The sequence below is a fragment of the Pempheris klunzingeri genome, chromosome 17 (genome assembly GCF_042242105.1).
Source record: "Pempheris klunzingeri isolate RE-2024b chromosome 17, fPemKlu1.hap1, whole genome shotgun sequence".
Lineage (NCBI taxonomy): Eukaryota > Metazoa > Chordata > Actinopteri > Acropomatiformes > Pempheridae > Pempheris > Pempheris klunzingeri.
The window spans coordinates 3,503,192-3,524,636 of NC_092028.1; the positions used below are offsets into that span (position 1 = coordinate 3,503,192).

General features: G+C 40.7%; 3 protein-coding genes across 5 annotated transcripts; 2 read left to right on the plus strand and 1 right to left on the minus strand.

The window, feature by feature from the left end:
- Positions 1-380: 380 nt before the first annotated feature.
- map2k4a (mitogen-activated protein kinase kinase 4a) lies at positions 381-12,190 on the minus strand. 2 transcript variants are annotated; one of them, XM_070847710.1, is made up of 13 exons: positions 11,766-12,190; positions 10,842-10,877; positions 9,837-9,869; positions 7,708-7,810; positions 7,442-7,616; positions 7,235-7,354; positions 7,016-7,135; positions 6,875-6,926; positions 6,662-6,789; positions 2,180-2,257; positions 1,500-1,648; positions 1,331-1,376; positions 381-1,172 (listed from the first exon to the last, which is right to left on the minus strand). In XM_070847710.1, the coding sequence occupies exons 1-13, from the start codon at positions 11,914-11,916 to the stop codon at positions 1,059-1,061; spliced, it is 1,305 nt and encodes a 434-aa protein (XP_070703811.1). In that variant the 5' UTR covers positions 11,917-12,190; the 3' UTR covers positions 381-1,058. The 2 variants fall into 2 exon arrangements, with proteins under 2 accessions (XP_070703811.1, XP_070703812.1); XM_070847711.1 differs by lacking the exon at positions 9,837-9,869.
- Positions 12,191-13,507: 1,317 nt separating this feature from the next.
- tmem220 (transmembrane protein 220) lies at positions 13,508-16,012 on the plus strand. The gene is made up of 6 exons (XM_070848553.1): positions 13,508-13,643; positions 13,732-13,761; positions 13,837-13,897; positions 14,176-14,299; positions 15,540-15,599; positions 15,721-16,012. The coding sequence occupies exons 1-6, from the start codon at positions 13,539-13,541 to the stop codon at positions 15,851-15,853; spliced, it is 513 nt and encodes a 170-aa protein (XP_070704654.1). The 5' UTR covers positions 13,508-13,538; the 3' UTR covers positions 15,854-16,012.
- A 249-nt stretch (positions 16,013-16,261) lies between these two features.
- sco1 (synthesis of cytochrome C oxidase 1) lies at positions 16,262-20,042 on the plus strand. 2 transcript variants are annotated; one of them, XM_070847885.1, is made up of 7 exons: positions 16,262-16,600; positions 17,094-17,213; positions 18,390-18,480; positions 18,616-18,813; positions 18,904-18,996; positions 19,507-19,622; positions 19,736-20,042. In XM_070847885.1, exons 1-7 carry the CDS (start codon positions 16,430-16,432, stop codon positions 19,871-19,873), a joined length of 927 nt encoding a protein of 308 aa, XP_070703986.1. In that variant the 5' UTR covers positions 16,262-16,429; the 3' UTR covers positions 19,874-20,042. The 2 variants fall into 2 exon arrangements, with proteins under 2 accessions (XP_070703986.1, XP_070703985.1); XM_070847884.1 differs by having other exon boundaries at positions 16,264-16,600; positions 17,085-17,213.
- Positions 20,043-21,445: the final 1,403 nt, after the last annotated feature.

Sequence of the window (21,445 nt, forward strand, 5' to 3'; positions counted from 1 at the left end):
ATGTACTATGCTTTGCTGCTACTATGCATGCCATTGTATCACTTTGCTTGAGACAGTGCTGCAGTATGAGTAAGCACAGCACTGGTCAGGGGTACTGTGTGTATCTAACTACTTGCCTGGTAATTATGAGCTGAATTGCTCTTGTATAGTGTGTTTTTATTTCTATTCTTATTCTATATACTTATCAGAATGATTACATTTATTATCATTAGTATATAATTATATATGTTCTCTATGTATCAGTTCCAAATCTATCTATCTACTCTGGGGATCGATACAGGACTATCTTGTCTTAAAGCAAGTTTCAGAATACACACATACAAAACCTCATACATTTCTGTTCCACCCATTCAGAGAAGAGACACGACACACTTGTCCTTTCTTTCTTTATTCATATATCAGCATATAGTCCACTGAACAGTGAGGACAGCAGCCTCTGAGCAGTGCCTGGACCGCAGGTCTCACATGACTCTGACCATCAACACTTTTAAACTGCGTTATACCCATAGAAGCAAAGTTCCATTAAGATACCAAACACAATGCTTTCATTTACGTACATGGAAGAGGTGGGACAATTCACAAAGAGCATGATTTCCAGTAAGTTGAAGAATCTCCAAATCAAATACTCCACATGATTTTGGTTCTATAAATACAAGTTCTAGGTTACTGTCTTTTTTTTTTTCTTAAATTCACTGTACTAACCACTGAGATGGGTCCTCATTAAGATGAGTCAAGACCATGACTGATTGATTCTGCTGCTATTATACTTACATGAGTGTGCGTCTGTGTGCGTTTGTGAACAAGAGAGAAACAGACGTGTTTGACGTTGATATATTATACAGACATGACTGAAATATGAACACCACTTTTAGTGCAAATGGTGTTTTTTTTTTTTTTTGTTTTTTTTTTTAGACTTTACAATTCTCTTTTAACACTACAATAAGGGGACCAAGCAAATTTACATGAGGATTTGTTTCATTTACTTTGTTGTCTTTTTTTTTCATGTCTTTATTGTTGCAGACGGGTGTTTATTTAAGTATTACTGCCTTGTCCTGCTATCAGTCCATATACATAGGTGAGCTGGGAGACGCTGGCATCTGATCCAGGAGCCTGCACACATAACCCGCTACATCGACCGAGCGCTCCTCGTACATCTGGATGAATGGGTCTTTCTGGAGTGGGAAAAGGAAAATTCAAACATCAATATGAACCTCTAAAAAATAAGACCAAAAAAGCACAATGTAAAACCTCTACAGACTGCTTTAAGCTAGTTTAATACACTTTAAAACCTTCACTTGGTACTTTTTGAGTGTATAGAGAAAGGCCTCACCAGTAGCTCTTTGTACTTTGGCCTTTTCGACTCATCCTTTGTAAGGCTTGAGAGAGGATGAGAAATAAAAAGTGTTAAGAGAAGGAGGAGGATGCACTTCAGCCATTTGTCCACCAGGAGGAGCAAGCAGATATTGCTGTAAAGTCGATGCAGGGCAGCGTTTCCTTACCACACGTTGACAAAGGAGATGAATTTGGGAGAGAAGCGCCGCTCCTCCGAGTTGCTCAGCTGTGGCGGGTCTCCCCTTACCACCTGGGTCAACTGGTCAAACACACTGTTCCACTTTGGGTAGGGGAACCGCCCTGTGGCCAGCTCATACTGAAATAAATATATACACACGTGATCAGGACAAGCTGGTGTTGTAAAACTACAAATTAGGTGTGAAAAGAACCCTAAGGTACTAAATATACAAGGGTGCAGGGTTTTTAGCAGGGTTTTATGGTAGAGGTAGACTACCATCTCCTCCAACAGCATTAAAAAATGAATACACTCATTAAAACAACAGTAACCTTCTGTGGAAAAGGGCAGAGCTGAGGATACACAGCTGATACCATAAATTATTCATTCATAATTAAATGGGTTTACCTTTTAATTTAAAACTGTGGTATGTTGTGTCCAACTGTGTTTATTAAAGGATACAACATGGTCACAACAATCATGTACTATAAAATGATGAAAATAATTAAAATGTAAAACTGAACAGTAAGTTCTGTATTTTCGACACCTCTACGCACATTTTACTAAATTACTTTTTAAGGGACTTAAGCATCCACGAGTATCTGAATGTGTGAACCTCAAATAGAATTTTTTTAAATGTTATTATTCATAATTATTAGAGTTAGGACTCACCAGTGTGATTCCCAGACTCCACACATCTGAGCGGACATCGTAGCCCTGCCTGGACGCACTGGGGTCTATTCGCTCCGGCTGAAAATCAAACAGGAAACTGACTGAAATGTGGCTTTGAAACAATATTTAACAGGACAGAGAAAAATTTAGGAAAAATGACCAATGAGTTATATTTGTCACGTTCTGGTTACTCAGATAAGATACCTGCCGTGTGCCAATAGGAAATGCTATTAGTGGAAAGTTTGCAGAAGGTGCTGAAGCTTCAAAGCTTGTTTCACTCGCACTGTTCCAGTGTGTTGTGATGGAGCTTGTGTCACATGTAGAAACGTTATTGGTGGTTATTGACAGCTTTGCAGCTAAACTACATGATGTCACAACAGATTGGCGAGGTAAGAAGAAGAAGCTGTGTCCGCTTGAAAGACAAAGTCTGGGAACATTTCCTCCTGATACCACGAATCCTATTTTATTTAATATTAATTTCCAATCACAATATATTGTTACTCTTAATTGCCACAAATATTGAACGTGAAATTAAAAACACACGATCCCCCAGTGACACTGGGCCAACAGCACAAAGAGAACGTAGGTCAACATTAATAACAATGTTTAATATGTGGGCTTATTGGACAGCACAGTCACTAATGATCCCTTCTTTGACTTTCACTGTATAAACACTGTATGAGATTGAATGTTTAGCCTCTGAGGTGTCGTAGTGTTTTGGCCAGGGTTCCAATGGACTTCTGTAAACCACCAGATGTCACTGTGGCCATTGAATTGTCTCAGCATAAACACAAAGAAAGCCCTGGAGCTCCATAAGGCTTCCTCTGCCCATCACTAGAGAACGCATACAGCTGGAGAGCACAAAGGTACATGAAAACTACATATCATCAGTTTTATGATGTAAAAAGTGTTTCATTTTCAAGTCCATGAGGGTCCCCAAAATGTTTTTATGACAAGAAAGAAACAGATGTTCATGGCCAAACTGAGCCAAAACAAACCAACAAACTCGCCCAGAGAACACCAAACCAGCTCGTCACCTCTGGGCATGTTTTCACCTGCACAACAAGATGCCATCAGCTCTCCAGCTCAGACATGAGCAGCACGCTCCCTCATTCCTGCCTCTCCCCACTGCAGCGTGGCTCTGCATGCCTTACAAGAGCGCTTTCCGCCAATTCTGTCATTTGCATCCTCTCTGGTTCCTCTCAAACCGCAGAGCAGACGTGGTGACAGAGCGTGTCGGAGGCTGCAGAAATCTCCTGCTGCGCTGCGGAGAGAAGGAAGCACCTCGCTGGCCCATTTACAGGCCTGAATTAGATGCTGATGTCACCCAGCAGAGTGGGACAGTCTGTGCTGCAGCACTGATGCTTTTATGGAACAGCAGCTGAGTACTGCAGAGAGCCCCACTCACATCTGCCCAGACTGAAAGTGTTTAGTCTCGACAATCGCAGCCAATAATGTTGTTTGAAATATAAACAGCATAGTGCAGAGCTTAGCATAGCATTATGGTTAAATGATGAGTCAGCTATTTCAATTACCCATTAAGTGTTTTCAGTATTCTACTTGACTTCCTTTTTCAATTGCCATTAAAACAAAATAAGAAACTAAAAGGGTGTCAATTTGGGCTCTAAAAACTTCTGTGAATTTGTCCTCATTGTCCAATAACTGACTGCCTATATGGTTCAGAGTTTAATCAAAACTGTGAAAATAATCGCCAGCAGCAAACAGCTATTTTCAGAGTGTACCGCTAAACAGGAACACAAAATGATGCTGCGGTGGACTACAATTTGATGCATCTTCATCTATAACAATGGAAAACTAAAAAAAGCATAAACCTCTCATTAAGCCAGTCTCTCATGTCATTTGTAGATCACCTTTATGAGAGACTGTCAGGTGAGGAAAGGAGGCAAGACAGGACATTTGTGTTTTTTTAGGTCAGTGTGTGTGATGAGTGAAGTTTTTTCTTGTTGGGATGATCCTGAGGTGCGTATGAAGTGGCTTTGGTTGCTCGGTGCAGAGAAATGAGTGTAACTAACAGTAAAAAAACAACAACTGCCACAGATGTGTGAGACTGTCATCGAGTGCAGTAGCTGTCGTCAGTCTGTCTGAATGTTGCCTGAGGTACAGAGCATGTTGTCTATCCTCTATCGCAGCCACATGTCCAAACAATAAGTCAGCCTCCCCAGCTGTTCTGAGGTCAGATTTCTACGTCATTGAACCTGCTGTAACCGGCGCCACAGTGATCAAACACCTGGAGAGTCTGCCGGCTGGAAACAAGAAACCGGGGCTGAGATTCCTGCTGTGTGAGCTCACGGCCGTGGGAAGCTCCTGAGTGACTTCGCTCAAACTGCGTCATGAATGAAGCTATCTGCCTTTCAGAGGGCAGAGTGTGAGGTGGTGGTGTGCCGCCGGGTCGTGATAGTGCCTAACCAAATTTAGAATGGAAACTGCTGTGGAGAGAAGGGGGGGCTGAGGTGCTCCCCGGCTGATGTCACCCCACAACAGAAAATAACCTGGAGTGATGACGACACAGTGAGATCACCTCCATCAACTGCCAAACAGTTTGTGCTCCTCACTTACGTTACACATACATATCACACATAACGCCGAAACATGACGACATTAACAGTAACTGTGCAGAAATGCCAAACATTCAGCTTCTATAACGTAAGGATTTGCTACTTTTTATCATTTTCATAACATTGGAACTATCTTTGGATGTCGGTCACGATGTCAGTCATGATATCACCTTGGACTCCAGGAAACTAAATTAATCCATTGATCATTTTAAAATCTTTTCATTAAAAGGGACTCGATTGGTAATCATCATTTTATAATGATATCATAAAGTTTTGTGCAGCTCTGGAGGAGCTTCATTAAGTCTTAAAAGAATAACGCTGACGGTGTTTTAAAAGATATGGACATTTATCAGACAGGGAGGGTCTAATGAAAAGCCTCTGCCAAATTGCATTATGGGAAATGCAGGATCAAGCGATTTTGGAGCTTGGCCAATATTAGGGTCTAACCCTGCGTCATATCAGTGTCATTGAGGTGCCTGACTGGTTCAGTCTCGTCTGCACGTTTCAAAACATCGAGGACCAAAGTTTCTGTTCAGTGTGGTTTTCCTTTGATATTCCTGATCCATTTCTCCCATCAACACTGGTTCATATAATTGACACTTAAGTCATTAAACTGACAGCAAGATAGGATATTATATATTTTATCCTGCATAACATAGCCATGAGCCACTGTTTACAAACGCAATCTGTCTGTCAGAGCTCCAAAAAACTATAATGTTACCATGTCCTTGCTGTAAAAGCAAATACAAAGAAGAGTACCCGCTCGGTTGCTGCTGTAGCTCATATTTAGGCCCGTATTGTTGAAAAAAATTAACTAGAAGCATAAATAAGCACATCAGGTTGAGGACACGTCCATGAGATGCAGCTAAGGTGCAAGCCTCCAAAGAGCCGCTGCAGACAGCTGCATCGATTAAAATGAGAGAGCTTCTGTTGCATGAGATGTACCCCGGAATACCCCTTTAATCTAAGACAAAAATAAACATTTAGTTTGTGCTTGGCAAAATTCTCAAATTGTTTCCTTTTCCAAAGCTACACAGGTCAGCTAGTGGGATAAAGCTGCAGCAGGTAGTAAGATTAGTCCTGCTCCTCAGCACTAAAACACACGAGGCAGCATCTGCAGGGTGTCGATTAAGTACCGAGATTTCAAAACTCACTTTCTGGCCCAGACATCAAACACTCACTACCGTTGGCATCTCAAGACACTTTTTGCATTTGCAACAGCGAACAACACAGCAGGGTGTTAGCAGGGACTGGCCCTAGAAGACGTTTCAACTGTGAAGACCATAAAATTCCAAAATGCAAATGAAAAACAGTCCTTTCTATTGGTGGATTACAGCCACCCTCTGGACCATTTCTAACTGGGCTACGTCATTCAGTGCTGTTCATTAAAACCAGTTAAAACAGCTTTACTGATTCATCAGGAATTATATTATCAAAATATAACCGCTGTCTTGTGTCAGCAGACGAGTCACATTCCTGGCTCCTCACTCGTATGTCACATCTAACAAGAGGTTCACCAACTCGCAAAGAAGCACAAAGAGAACAGTTTACAACCTACTCCAGACAAATATTGATGGATTTCGACATCCCAGCTCTTGTATCTCATAAACAGTGTTGCTCCACATTTTCCAAAGTCAAATTCAAGCACTTTCAAGGTGCATTTTTCCAGCACCTTTCAGCTGTGGTAAGTTAAATATACTAAAAACAAACTTTCAGACTTCTGTATCTAAAATCCAAACATGTCAGTCGGATAGTGATTATATTTATGCAACTTTTCAGACCCTGAAAACATCACATTAAAATTCATGCATTCTCAAGGATTTCCAGCACCTGTGCGAACCCTGAATGAAGTTCAAAAGAAACCAGCTGTGGGCGTTCACTTTACCACCAGCTCAGAGTTACTTACTGCCATGTATGGTCTGCAGCCTGCATCTCTGGTTTTGGCGATGGAGTCCACCAGCTGACCGCTGATGCCAAAGTCACACAGCTTTATGTTGCCGTTCCTGTCCAGGAGGATGTTTGACGGCTTAATGTCTGAGGGAGGGCGAAGAGAAACAGGTGATGAAGAGAAACATGGAGGTGCAGGACAGGATTAGCAGACTGTCTCGTATCGTCTCACCTCTGTGTATTATTTTCAAGTTTTCTTTTAAGTGGTTAAGTGCCTTCACAGTCTGCAAAACACAGAAAAGGTTTAGAGGCAGGAGTCGAAAAATCTGGCTTTTTGATTTATGAAAAGTGGGGCGGGATCGTCATAACTTACAGCTAATGTTATTTTTCCTAATATTTCCTCTGGAATCACGTTGTCTAATGAGCAATATACAAACTTGTAAAATTTGTCTAAAGAGGTAGCCATAAGTTCCATACATATCCAACAGTCACCCTGCAACACAAGAATTCAGTCATGAGAAATAATACATCGCTTTATTAAGTTAAATACATCACTTTATTAATCCGAAGCTGAAATGTGAGTTGACGTCACCTCTCTGAACAGAGCGCCATAAAACTGCACGATGTAAGGACAATCACTACTTCTCATGACCACGTCCAAGTCCATCAGCAGCTGCTTCTGCTCCTTTTCATCAACTGTTGATCGAATTCTCTGTGAAACAAACGCAAAGACACAGTGTAACTCAAAGCCACACAGCTGAGATAACCTTTCCAAGCCTGGATATCTACGGTAAATCACCTTCACCGCCATGATCTGGTTGCTCGGCTTGTGCACCATCTTATTGACGGAGCCGTAAGCCCCTCGGCCGATCTCGCCAAGATCTTTGAGATCCTCGGCCGTGAAGTCCCAGTGCTGCTCTGGGGAGATCTTCAACTTTCCTGATGACTCGATACTGTGTGTCCTCAGCCTCTCTCTGCCAGAACCCAGAAGTGTGTTCAGAGAAACAGAAACAAGCCAAACACGTAAATGTAGTAACCCTGGAGTTACTTTGCAGGTTGACTCACATGTGCGGGTTTTGAAAGGGCGGCCCCGCCGTGTTCAGTGTGAATCTCGTCGTGGGTTTGATCGGAGGGTTGGCAAAGTTCAGCTTCAGGGCTTTACGTTTACCTGAGTGGGGGGAAAAAACGGTAACGTGATCAGATCTTGAATAAAGCAACGAATGCTGAGGGTTGAGCAACAGACCAAAAGCAAACTCAACTGGCAAGAAAGGTCAGGATGACAAGTGAGTGAAAAACAACACAAACCATAAAATGAGATAACAGAGGGAGAGAATTACGAGACAAGTAAATTTATCCAAATTTACTCAAATCCATGGACGTCATGCTTTCCATAGAACAAGGGGATAAGAAGTGGCAACTTCTGCATCACCATATATGGAGGTTTTACAAAATACATTCCAAATCTGCTGCCATAACTCCAAAAATATACTCACCTATGAGCCTTGGATTAGTCTGTCAACAAATCCCATGAAAAGACCAAAACCAGCAATGACTTGATCCTGCTAACAAGAACTGAGTGTGTATCAAACATCCGATACGTGTACATACACCAGCCTGCTGACACAAATACTCACTGGAACACTGAATGTGGTCTAATCCACTACAGAGAACAGACCCTAACAAATGCACTACTTCCTCCTGTTTGTTTGCTTAAAGAGTTCTGTGTCCAGCTGTTTCAGGAAATCACAGAGCTGTTTCTCAAAATGAAACAACCTGTTTGGACTAACGCATCATTAGCTTTGGTCTTTACATGTGATTTCTTAACGATAACATGAATGTAGATTATGCCCCGCATCCATTAGTGCACGTATACTGTATATTACTCATCATTTAAAGAATTATTGGTGCCGTTCAGCCTTCACAAGAAGCTTATTTGCTAAACAGTGTCTACTGGTAGTATTTACAGTAGGCATGGGTTTCATATTGTGACTATAATCCAGTTACAAGCTTACAACTTCAGTCTTGTGCTTAAATTGATGGTGCCGGATTGTCCTTATAATAAGAGAGGGCAATCCTCTATGACAACTCAGGATATGGTAAAACAGTGACTGCCAAATTGACAAACTGTTTCAATTCCTCTACTATCTAACCTGTTCTCTCATTTGCAAAATGACGACTATGACTATGAATTTATATCATCTCAGTATGTATATTGTCATGTCACCCAACGTTATCTCAAAATGGTGTCTCCCGTGACATATTCAGCTATCTAATAGAGTGTTTGACACTTTCTTGAGCTCACATACATATACCTATTATCCAAATCCTACATTTGATGCAGAAACAGAAACGTAGCATGCTGCTAACATCCCAAACACCTACATTCACAGTGCAGACATGCTTCCCAAGGCCAACTGCTTTGATTTCACCTTCAATCGTAGGAAAGCACCCCACGCTCGCTCCACCCAAAATACCACAAGAATGTGTGTGCTTGAATTCCAATAGGCTTGAATGGAAAACAACACTTGAAATGACAACTTTCGTGTGAGCGTACCTTGTCTCGACAAGCAAGTGCTATTCTCAAGTGTACCCATGCCAAAATAAGAAAAAGACAAACCAGTTGAAAACAAAAAAGATAATGTGACAACACTACAGGCACTACTTTTGCTTGTTAGTTGCACACTGAAAACCAGAGAGGTAGAGCTTCCATTACAGTATTTGATTAATAAAAACAGTGTTTTTAGTTGGGAGAACTCTTCTATCACACTGGGGAAGGACAGACGGGTAAAAAAATCAGTTCAGAGGATCTTCTGCCAAAATATCAATGGAAGCTCTGATTTTTAGGCTTGTGCCGATGAGAACATGTGTAGTAGTAGTGATAAACCTTAACGGTTACTGTTTTGGACAATGAGCTGCTTAATCACGAGGACAATGCTTTCTATGCTGATGTGATATAGGTTGTTAATTGAACCTCTTTGTGAAACATAAAACTGACAAGCTGCAGCTTTATCATCATCATATCCTGTTATCTGAGCACTGAACTATTAGCTACCGGCACAAGTCTACATGAACCCATCAGAAGTCTTGACTTGGATTAGTTGAGAGCAGCAGGACAGACTCCCCCATACCAGACTGTCAGGCGGAAACAAAGGGATGAGAACTGTTGGTGCTGAAGCAAAAGAGGTTTGGCTTACTTGGGGGAGCTCCAGACAGGTTTATCTGAAACCCTAGAGGTGAGAAGACAGCTTTTATTTCCTTCATATTTCACCTTCAGTTTGCCAGCTGGTTATGTCGTCTTCAACAGACTATTTTGTTAGTTAAAATTTCAGAGACTTAATGTGACCTCCCCTCCCTAAAAATCACCTCGTCCTGCAATAGAAAGGGGTCCACGTCACTCAACAAACCAGGACTACAAATAATCACAGAAATTGGCCTTGTTTTGCTTAATAAGTCAAACATACTATGGCAGGTTAAATGCATCATCGGCAGGGTAATGCATTAGCATGCACACGCATTTATGAAACAGCTACAAGCACTTGAGTTTGGTGAAGGATGTCATGTGTAAACATAAAAAAGGAGGCACAAGGACCTGTGGGTGGCACAGAGAAAAGGGAATCTACAAATGAGTATGAATAACCATCATGGAATGGTTTTGGAAGGAAAACACATTGTACACATTTTCTTGGTACAGCTCACCATCAATCGGCATCATGTCAGGAGTTAGGAATCATTTGTTAGCAGCATTAAGGTAAAAGGTGAAATATGGTCAGGGAAATGTGAACCAAAACACAGGATTACACAACAGGGCTGAATGCCTGATACCTGATCAATTCTGATTATAAAACCAAATAATTCAAAACATTTAATCCCTGGATTATTATTACAGTTAGGATTAATTACAGCAGCAACTCCTTCTTGACAAAGAGAGGTAACATCAAATTAACATGAATCTCAGCTATCAATCCAGATGTACAGATCAAATAAACCATCACATCAAAGTTGTATCATGAAGTAAATCAACCAAATTGCTAACGTTACAAATTACATTCAACACCATCATTAAGGAGTGCATAGCAGAGATCTGTCGTACTAATTCTGGTGATTTTGTTTTCTAAAACTTATATTATACTGAATATTTTACTGGATTTCTAGTTAGACTGCTTATCCTAGTCTGGTAAGTCAAGGAAATGTGTAGCTACCTGTTTCACTCTGACATCTCCAGCAGGTGTTGGACTCTGAAAGTTAAAATGAGACATTGTTTGTATAAAAATACAGCACTGAAATTAGCATTTGGTTCAGTTGTGTTGGGAATGAAGAGCCTGGCTTCAGATGTTTCTGTTGACGAGCCCTCAGAAGGCCGGAGGGGCTTCAGGTTTCACTGAGCTCGCTCCCTACAAGCAGGTACACACATGTTCTCCCTACTGTAGCTGTGAAGAATGAATGAAAACCCATCAAACTTTAGAATAATTATATTTGTTTCCCATTTTGTCAAACCCATGCACCGTATGTAACACGCCCTATTCTAATTTCTTGCTTGTGAATGTGTTTTACTAAATTCGGCATATCTAATATTAACATAGCTCACTCCAAAGCAATGCAGTCCACTGGGTCTGTGTGGAGAAAATAATGAAGGCTGATTTTGGAAGAACAGACGCCATGAATGTCAAGGGAGCTGCGATTCAAAGACACGATGACACGCCGATTCAATTCTTTTGCATTATCTCTGCGTTTTACAATATTTTCAAGATTAACATTCTTCAGTAGACTTCTTTGACACATCTACATATAGGCGCCACTTATAATCACCATTTTTTGGAACGGGGTTCGACGATAACAGAATGTAACGGGACTGCAAAATGTCAAAACGCTAACAAGGACATTAAATGCATCTAATAATGTTTTCATAATAATAAATCATTAATTTTCCCACGGATGTAGTCGGTAAATAAACAATCAAAGCGTTCCTCCCGGGGAGAACTCTGGCTCGTTCCCCTGGGAGTAGTTTTTCAGTCCTGGGAGTAGCCTGAGCCTCCCACGGCTAGCCCGGCTAACATTAACCTTCACTGCAGCAGATTGTGAGCTCCCAGCTACAAGCACATACTTCTTCATTCGCCTCCACTTACCCTGCATGCTGCTCATCGTGGTAATGTGCTGAGTCTGGGACTGGTGGTGGTGGTTGGCTGCAGATCCTGCGTTTTTGCTGCTGTTGTGGCTGCTAGGTGTTGTTGAGTTGTTAGGACTGGGAGTCGCCATTGTTGTGTGTTTGAATTCCATCAGCAGCACCGGGCTGCAATGCAGATACACGGAGAGGAGCAACTTCACCCTTCCCTCCCTGCCTCAGCAATTCCTACCTGACTGTCGGCTACACCAGGCCGCACGAGAAGCGAACAGCGACTGTACAATAGTTTAAAATACGTTCAAAATTGTACGAGTATTTCCGCTACGTTTAAAGCTACCTGTGTAATAACGTTAACGAAAACAAACATCCAGCTCGGCTAAGCTAACTAAGCTGGCTAGCAGCACTAGCCAAGAAGCTTTACGACCCGCAATCAGCTGACCAAGTGACACTGACATGTCGACACCCACAGCGACCCGAAGCTCTCCGAAGTTAGCCGAGACGACACCGGATGTTATGTAGTGGCTTTTTTTCAAAATAGAATTTAGTGTTTACACTGTCAAGTATCTTATAACACACCTATTGTCAGACGTCTGTATTTTATATATACACTATTATACTATACCCATGCTATACAGCATACCATTCAAATATACAGAATATACAATATACAGGAACCATAGTGTAAATTGGCAGGTAGCAGCAAGTAAGTTAGATAACTAATCACAGGGAGCTTACTATACAATACTACATCTTATATCTAGTGTACTAATCACATCACCTTCACTTTAGTCTTACTTTAATCTTGTATCATGACACAATAGGCGTTTTTATCGCTACATTATCATTCTTTTGCATTTCATAATGTTTTTATAGTTTTTAATGTCAAAGGTTTGATTGTATTTTTATATTGTATTCAAAGTGGGAAATGGAGTACTTATATGTATGTATTTTAGTTGTAGCCTTCTCTGTCATAATTGTGGGAACACCTGATTCTCCCCAAAAGCATGATGCATTAAAGTGTCAAAGTAAAAGGTGAAAGGAAAAATACAAAGGAGGACAAAATAAGAATTTTTATATAGTAACAAAATAGAGACACAGCACAGCTGATAAAGAGTTATTATTATTAATATTAATGAATATACACAAATATTTAGTCTGGAAACATAATGTAACACAACATTTATTCAAGTATTTGGGACCATATTGAGTGTCCTTTATCGAAACCATAAAAAATAATTTCAAAAAATTACGTTTAACAATTATTTTATTTTGGAAACACATATCGGAAGTGATGTATCTGCTTTGCGTCTACCTTGACGTCACTGCGGGCATGGAGAAGATGCGCTCGTTATGTTTACCGGAGCAGCCAGGGCATATCACGTCCCTCTGAATCCACTGTGTTTATGTAAAATAGCGTTGTGTGGGTTCTTTCATCACATCAGCAGACAGCTCTGTCAGCGGACACTTAAATAACAGTCTCGTAATCCTAAAATTGTGTCACTGCTCGCAGTGTCAGCAGGTATACAACCCAAAATAACACAAATAACAGAGCATCCGCCTTAAATGATGGTCAGTGGGCCTTAAAAGGGGAGGGGGGGTGGAGCACTAAATAACTGGTGAACTACAGTTCATCTCCAAACGGGGGGGCGGAACAAGTCGCAGTAAATGTCAAATAATCCCACATTGTTTTATCGGACTCGGCGGGCAGGGCGCGTGATTTTGTATCTTTACGTCCCGCGCGCCCGGGCGGAGTGAGGTGAAAAGGTTAGGCGCAACAATGGGGGAAGTTTGTCAAGCGGACACCAAGTCATGTCTGTCTGTGATTTGGAAAGTCTGCAACGTTTTCATGTCTTTATTCTTCGCTCTTGCAACATACGTGCAGGTAAATGTTCGCTTTGTTTAAAACATCTTCCTGCACCCTCTTGAATCCGGATCACTAACTGAAACTGAATACTGCGTCTTGATTTTAGGTCAATGATCCCGACGCGGGCTTGTGGATGGTGAGACAATCACACGAGTCATCGCTTGTTTTCTGCCGTTAAAGACTTGGTGTTCACAGCTCGTTCCTGTCGCAGGTCGGTTATGGCGTCCCTGCAGTCCTGAGTGCCTTTATTGGCATGAAGGCTCGTGTGACAGGTAGGCAGACACGTGTGGCTCTACGGCTCATACCCAGCACATCAGACCGGAAACATCACTGGTGTGACCATGACCACAGCCACAGTCTGAGTCCCTCCAGCTGCTCATCAGTTCCTGTTTTCCCAGCTCACATGCTGATGAACTCTAGATTATCTGTAGTGCTGACAGCGCCACCTAGTGGCTCCATCACGACTGTGCAGCTGAGTGCAGTTCAGCTCCACAGTGGCTGACTGGAACATTTGGACTTTTTTTGCATGTTTTCCATGTCTTCTTTGCAGAGACTTTGCCCTGGAGGCGCGTTGCTGACCTCCACCTGATGGTTTCCAGCGCTGTTGTTGCCATGCTGGGATGGAGACTTTATGAAGAGCGAGTCACAGAGATCTTCCAGCAGGAGGAGGGCAGGTACTCTTCTTACTCACGTACTGGACATTTACAGACATATTTGTGGTACTTGTACTTTTCTTGAATGTTTCCATTTTCTGGTACTACATATTTCCAACACAGGGTGAAATATTGTCCCTCACACGCTGCTGCATTTATTTGACACCTTCACTTACTTTGCAAAGTTATATTATTAATACAAAATATAATCAACTAATAACTGATGGTGTGTTATTATTATTATTGTTATCCAGCTGGAGTAATTTATTACATTTCAGCTCCTCTTTTACCAGCTGCAACAATAAAGTGACACATTAATGCATCAATGATTGTAATCCAGTAACATGATATATATGATTCTGCATAGTCAGTACTTAAACTTTTGGTACTTAAAAGTATATTTTGATGCTAATATTTACTTTTACCAGCAGCAGATTAGCTCCACATTGTGGTATCACTACTTTCACTGGAGTCAAAGGTCTGAGCACATCCTCGTCCACTGCATGTTGGACTGTTTTCTTAAAATTTGTGTGAACAAGCTGTTTTTGTACTCAGTTTGTGAAATCTCATTTTGATTTATTTATCCTCAGCATGCATGTTTAAAGATATTTATACCATATTTACATTTTTTAAAAGAGCCACCTCTGATTCCCTTTGTCACACACTGATTCTGCCTCTAACACCTGTGCTTGGTACTTTACTTTACACACTTTACACTTTGTATTTGTATTTAACGTTTGTATTGTTGCATCAACTTTGTACTGTACTCTGGCAATTTCCTTCGGGATCAATAAAGTTGATCTTATCTTATCTTTATTCTCATTGGCTGTGTAGTCGTCAGCGAATGAAAGGTTACTGTGGCTGTGCTGTCTCTCTAAGCTGTTAAGGATAATCTAATCATGATATTCTGATCGTGTGAAATGTTAGAAATAATTTTTTATTAGTGTTTAAATGGAAATGTATTTCTACAATTTTTATTTTACAGTAAATATCTTGTTGTGTGTAATATGTCCTGAAATAATGGATACAAAAATAGAGGTGTTGACTTAAAAACAATTACAAGAAACTTGGGGTAAAGACTTAGTGGGACACACTGTTAGTGTTCCAGTCTTTTATTCCCTTCATTTACTTTCCTCTACTGTAGTTAATTTCTTTTTATGATAAGAGTTCTTACTTGTATAGCACTTAAAATATGATGAATCGGGGGGGATTACAAACCCAGTACAATGAAGTGAAAATAATGTTTTTTTTTCCCCTTAAGAGAATTTTCTGGTCTCATGTTGACGGTTATTTGGCTTCTCCTGTGTCGCCACTCTGGAAGGTAAAATGACAGCTTAACCAGGAGCTGAACTTTGAATCATGATTTATGCCACTGACTTTAATGTACTGCCATAAAACACTTTTCTGTTTCTCCCTAACGTTATTGCGCTCTTCTTTGTTAGGGCTCCAGTCGGGATGCTCAGAGTCTCAACAGCTGTTGCCATCACTGTCTTCCCCTTTGTGTCCTGGCTTTACTACTATGTCAATAAGGAACTGAGATCAAACTGGCCTTCACACTGTAAAACTGCAATATAGACGTTTTGCCAGATTACATATTCTTTTGTTATGTTTTTTGACTGGAAATCCTGGACCAAGAATGTTAACTAATTATGTTTGAAGAATCATTAAATAATAACTTATGACAGCTAAGGTGCATTGAAATGGTGTCATTAAAGTTCAGTGTAATGTGTAATTTTGGGCTGATGCTAACGATGCTATTGATTTTTATATTGAAGTCTTTTAAAACCATGATTTTCTAAAAATTGTGATCTGTTAAATTCAATACAATGTATAGATAATACTAATAATATAAAATATAAAAAAGTCATTCATAGTTCTTGTGTTTCTAACAACAGAGAGCAGCAGAGAGCACAGGGACTGACAGGATAGTAGAAGAAGAAGAAGAAGATGTAAAATACGTCATTTCCTGCAACCTGAATACAGATCGGAGATCAGTCTTTACCAGTATCCATTGATGCTTTTAAGTTAATACGATGATGGAGAACTGACCCCGGAACAGCAGGTTGTAGGCCGTTATATATTCTCATTCATCAGGTTTTGTAAACTTGTAGCGGCTTCCTTGTTTCAGTAGCGGTGTGTCAAGGTCCAGACATGGCCCTGAGTGGGTTCTACTACAGCCGAGGATGCGGGCTGTTTCACAGTAACCTCCCGGTCCTACTGAGGTGTTGTCAGAGCCAGGCGGTCAGACTCGCCCACCACGTCGCGCGGAGAGAAGCGGGGCTTGAATGGTCGCTGTCAGCGCGGAGAGGCAGCCGCTGCCTGGTAGGTCAAAGCTAGCTAACAACATCAGCAGCAGCACCAAACTCCGCCTATAAACCTGTCAAATTAGCGTACGCGTTACTGGGGAGTTTGTAGCTACGTTTCTCTGCTAAAATACAGCTTTGACCCTTCATAATCACTGGTGAATGTCCCATATGTACAACCCATCATAAAATACTTCATTTAGTTCAACTTAGTGTCAAAAACTTACTTTTCTTTTCCTACATTTGTGGCTCTGTTGAAACAGACGCAACATTTCCTACACCTAACGTGTTATTGAAATACTAGCCACAATAGCTGAATAATTTATAGAATATCTCCAGTTAACGTCACGCCACCTGTCCTATTATGCAACCTGACCTTAAATTGGCAAATGTTTGAATGGAATTTGGCATAATGTCTGGATGTTTTTAAGCCACTTGATACTGCGATGCAGGGCTCAGATCTCTAACCACGTCTCTTTTTCCCTGTTTGCTCATGAATTCAGTTTGCACAGGTGACTGTGACTCAGCAGCACACCTGCAGACCAACTCAATGGCTGTATCAACACTCCTCAAGAACATGGTCCTCATTACCTCCACCACCCTCATCTGGGAGGAAGTCCAGGAAGGCTGGGGTAAGTGGCAAAAGCTCACGGTATGTCCAGGATGACTTAACTTTAGTCAATCAAACATATCGTGTTCAAAACCTTCCAGCACACCAGTTAACGAAATAACTGCATCTAAATGGAAAAGTATTCTTTTTTGGGTAGACCGTTGACAGAGTCTGTGAAACAGCACTTACAATATCATGAGACATGTAAAATCATCACACACTACTCACTAAAAGTTAGGGATATTCGGCTTTCAGGTGAAATTTCAGGATGAACCTAAAATGCATTCTAACCTTTCCAGGTGAACTTAATGTGACCTTTTCTAAACCTTTGAATGCACATGTCCAACTGTTCAGTGTTTCAGTACTTTCTGCACCAGCTGCTGTTCTCTAACAAGAAGCTTAACAGCAACATTCACAACAGGTTTGATCCATGAATCCACCAATACATTTCCTGCTTCAGTCAGAATTGGTATTTAAACAGTCCTCCTCATCCTGCTGTTCACATTCTGACATCATGAGACCAAGACGACACCTAACAGTTGATCAGCAGCACCTCAACACTGGAGGCTTCCAACAGGAAGTCCTCAGACGGAGGTGTTCACTGAGCTTAGAGGGTCACAGAGTGTCATCAGGAGGTTGGAACAGTGATACAGAGACTGGAAGAGTCACAGAAAGGAGAGGAGTGGACGTCCTTTGGCCACATCCCAATTTATTGAGACACCGAAAATGTTTTGTTGTTTTGTTTTCTGTTGTTAGATTTTCTTTCAATAAATTGTTTAAGATGAATAAAATGACCATTGCATGCTTCTACTTAAATGCCCTACTTTCATGATATAATATCACTGTAGCATTCACTTTTTACATTTTCCATATATTTCACCTGAAAGCTGAATATCCCTAACTTTTAGTGAGTAGTGTATATACTCAAAAATTCAGAAATTCTTAAAATAAATCAGTGCATGCTATTACACGTCTAAAGTCAGGTTTCCTTCTGACCACGAAGAGGTTATTTACTGTTTATTAAAATACCACATGTAATAAGCTCATCAAAAAGCAGACTCCCATAACTCTTCATCATCTGAACATGTGCTTCAGACCGTCTGGGAAGTAAAAAGAGTAAAAAATAAACCCAAGAAGTAGTTTTGTTGAGATGGAAAGATTCCTCTATGATTTTGTTTTTCTTATCTGCTCCTTAAAGCCTGTGACATGGAAGTCTTTAGCAGTGACATTTGCTATTGGAGGCGCTCTGCTTGGAGGGATGAAATATTTCAAGAAAGAAAAGGAAGAATGCAAGTATTTTAATCACATGAAGGTCATGTTAATATGTACAAAAAGTTGGTTAATTGAGTAAATGAATATTTCAAGCTTATTCTTATGTTAAATCAAGTGATAAAGTCTTTAATTGTTAACTGTTGAACTTGCAGCACTGGAAAAAGAAAGGACCAAATCAATTGGTCGACCGGCGCTGGGTGGTCCGTTCTCACTCGTCGATCACAACAACAAGCCCACCAAGAACGAGGACTTCTTCGGCCAGTGGATCCTCATTTATTTCGGGTTCACTCACTGTCCTGACATCTGCCCGGATGAATTAGAGAAAATGATTGAAGTGGTGGATAAAATAGGTAATAAAAAAAACGTTTTTCGTGATTCACAAGAGAAATTTAATGCCGCGTATCCTCGTTTTTTTCAAACACCATCTTCCTGTTTAACAGATTCAATAAAGACTTTTCCAAACCTGACGCCTGTCCTCATCACCATCGATCCTGACAGGGACACACCAGAGGCCTTGGCTGCATATGTGAAAGGTACGAAAACCTCATGTTTCTAGGAATATTACCCCTCCCCTGGCTGCCAGTATGCCAGTGCTGTCTTTCAACAGGTGATTCTGCATTCAAGTGCATATCAGTAAAAACTCAATTCTCTAAGATTGGCACTGTATTTTTCCACCTCAATCATAGAGCACTAGAATTGTTGTCCTACTGAAAATATTGTACATAATCAGTTGTATGTGAAACAATTACAATAGAAAGGTAGAATAAACTATTTTATGATGAGTTATTTGCATTTTTATCTTAAAATTAAGGCAAGAAATCCCATTGTGCCAGAAAAAGGGATAGATTCTCAGGAAGAACTGTGTAAGAGCAGATGAATACAAAACACCAACATGTCTCAACATGTCATGTCTGTTGTCTAATGAACTACTACTGTATTGACCTAAATACTGTATACTTTATCACATTTACCTGGTATTGACATTAACACATAACTTGCTTTGTGCTGCTTGAAGTCTAACAGATGCATAATTACTTTTTCAGAGTTTTCCCCAAAGCTGATTGGCCTGACGGGAACAGCAGCTCAGGTTGATCAGGCCTCCAGAGCCTACAGGGTGTATTTCAGTCAGGGACCAAAGGATGAAGACAATGACTACATTGTGAGTTCTAACCTGCTCTACTGTCACTCATACCACATGTTCTAACAATATAAGGAAAACAAAAAAGATTTTCTACACAAAGAGAAACATCTTCTACTTGTTGTTGTCTGAAGGTTGATCACACGATCATCATGTACCTCGTGGGACCCGACGGAGAATTTGTGGAGTATTATGGACAAAACAAAACAAGTGTGGAGATCATCAACTCAATAGGAGCATATATGAGGAAGTACAAGAAGGCAGCCCATTAAAGCCCACTGTGGACTGACAGGTTCTGTCCTCAGGTGTTTCTGTTTGTTTCAACCTAAATCACTGCTGTCATCTTACATTGGTATCTTGTATTCATTTTTCACTGGTGTGCAGGAGAAAACAGGCCCGATCCTTGATATTGTTCTTCATTATTAAACACAATACACTTCACACACTGCTGCTGAATGGACATCATTTTGGGAAAGGCTTCTTCCTGCTTGAAAAGAATTGTACACATCAGCTCCAAGGAGCTCCACATCTGTGATTTCTTTCTTCTCCTAAGAATAAGGAAACGCCTGGAGACAAAGTGAACTTCTGATTTTATGATAAAATCCAGAATCCAACCTGTGTGTTGGATACTTTTTTGTGCTCAACAGGCAATACTCTGTTAGTGTTGCTTCTAAATTGGTAAGAGGCTGTTGATCAGGAGTGACTGAAAGTTTACTGTATTGAGCCACAGGTATCTAGACTGACAGAATACTCTATGACTGATAGATTACAACAGGACTGTGGGATTATTAATATTAATATCTGACGGGAAAAGTCTTTCCACGAGCTGTCAAGAAGTCTCATCAGCCAAACGCCTCACACTGTGGGAGATATGGAAAATAGAAGCCCAGACAACCATTACCCTAAAAATAAGAACTTTTCATTTTCCAATGAACACACCGGTTAAGTCTCATACGCTGACACTCTACGCAGTGTCAGTGTCAGTATATGAGAGATATCCACTCCAGCTTTTCCACTGAACATGCTTTTATGTAGCTTCTTTCTGTTTTGAATTTCTTCCACAGTCCATCCTAATTAAAACACACAGAGACATTTTAATCAAGAGCAGCAGGTTTTAGGGGCTGACAAAATGATGAATCTTTACCTTTTTGATGATTTTAACAGCATTAAAAGCCTCATTGTTTGCTGGAGGAGGCTGGTTACTGGTGGTCCAGTAAGAGTTTAATTTAGCATCCCTGACTTTGGAAAACATCTCTGCTATTTCATACGAATATTCGAGAATGATGAGGAATTCAGAGAAACATTACATTTATTCTAACTGGAGCTTGCTACCAGCCGGTATTGATTTATTAATATCTTCTGTGCTTCCACACCTGTCATGTTCCTCCTTTAGAAATCAGATTAGAAAAGCAAACACAGCAGTTGTTCAGCTCTCCACAGCCAGACACCGCAGTCATTCCTGGAGGAGAGAGGCCTCTCAGCCCTGACCGCTGTCACATGCAGCTCTCAAAATGGAACTAATCGATTTCTGGATTGACGAGTTACTTAAAAAAATCTCTTGGGGTGTCTCTTCTGTGCCCTCATTGTGTTCATTTCCAAGCACTTCACTCCAAATATCACAAAGATGTTCTTTGCTATGGGTGACTGTGACATTGATGATATAACTGAGCACTCACAACAAGATAAATGCATCAAACCAGATGCAAGAACTTAAACAGTGGCTTTTTGAAAGACACAACTGTGTGTTCATTTTGGGAATGCTTTCTTGCCTAGAATTAGATGACAAGATTTGCACTATTCATATCTGTGCAGTAAATCTGGAGCTACAGCCGGCAGCTGTTTAG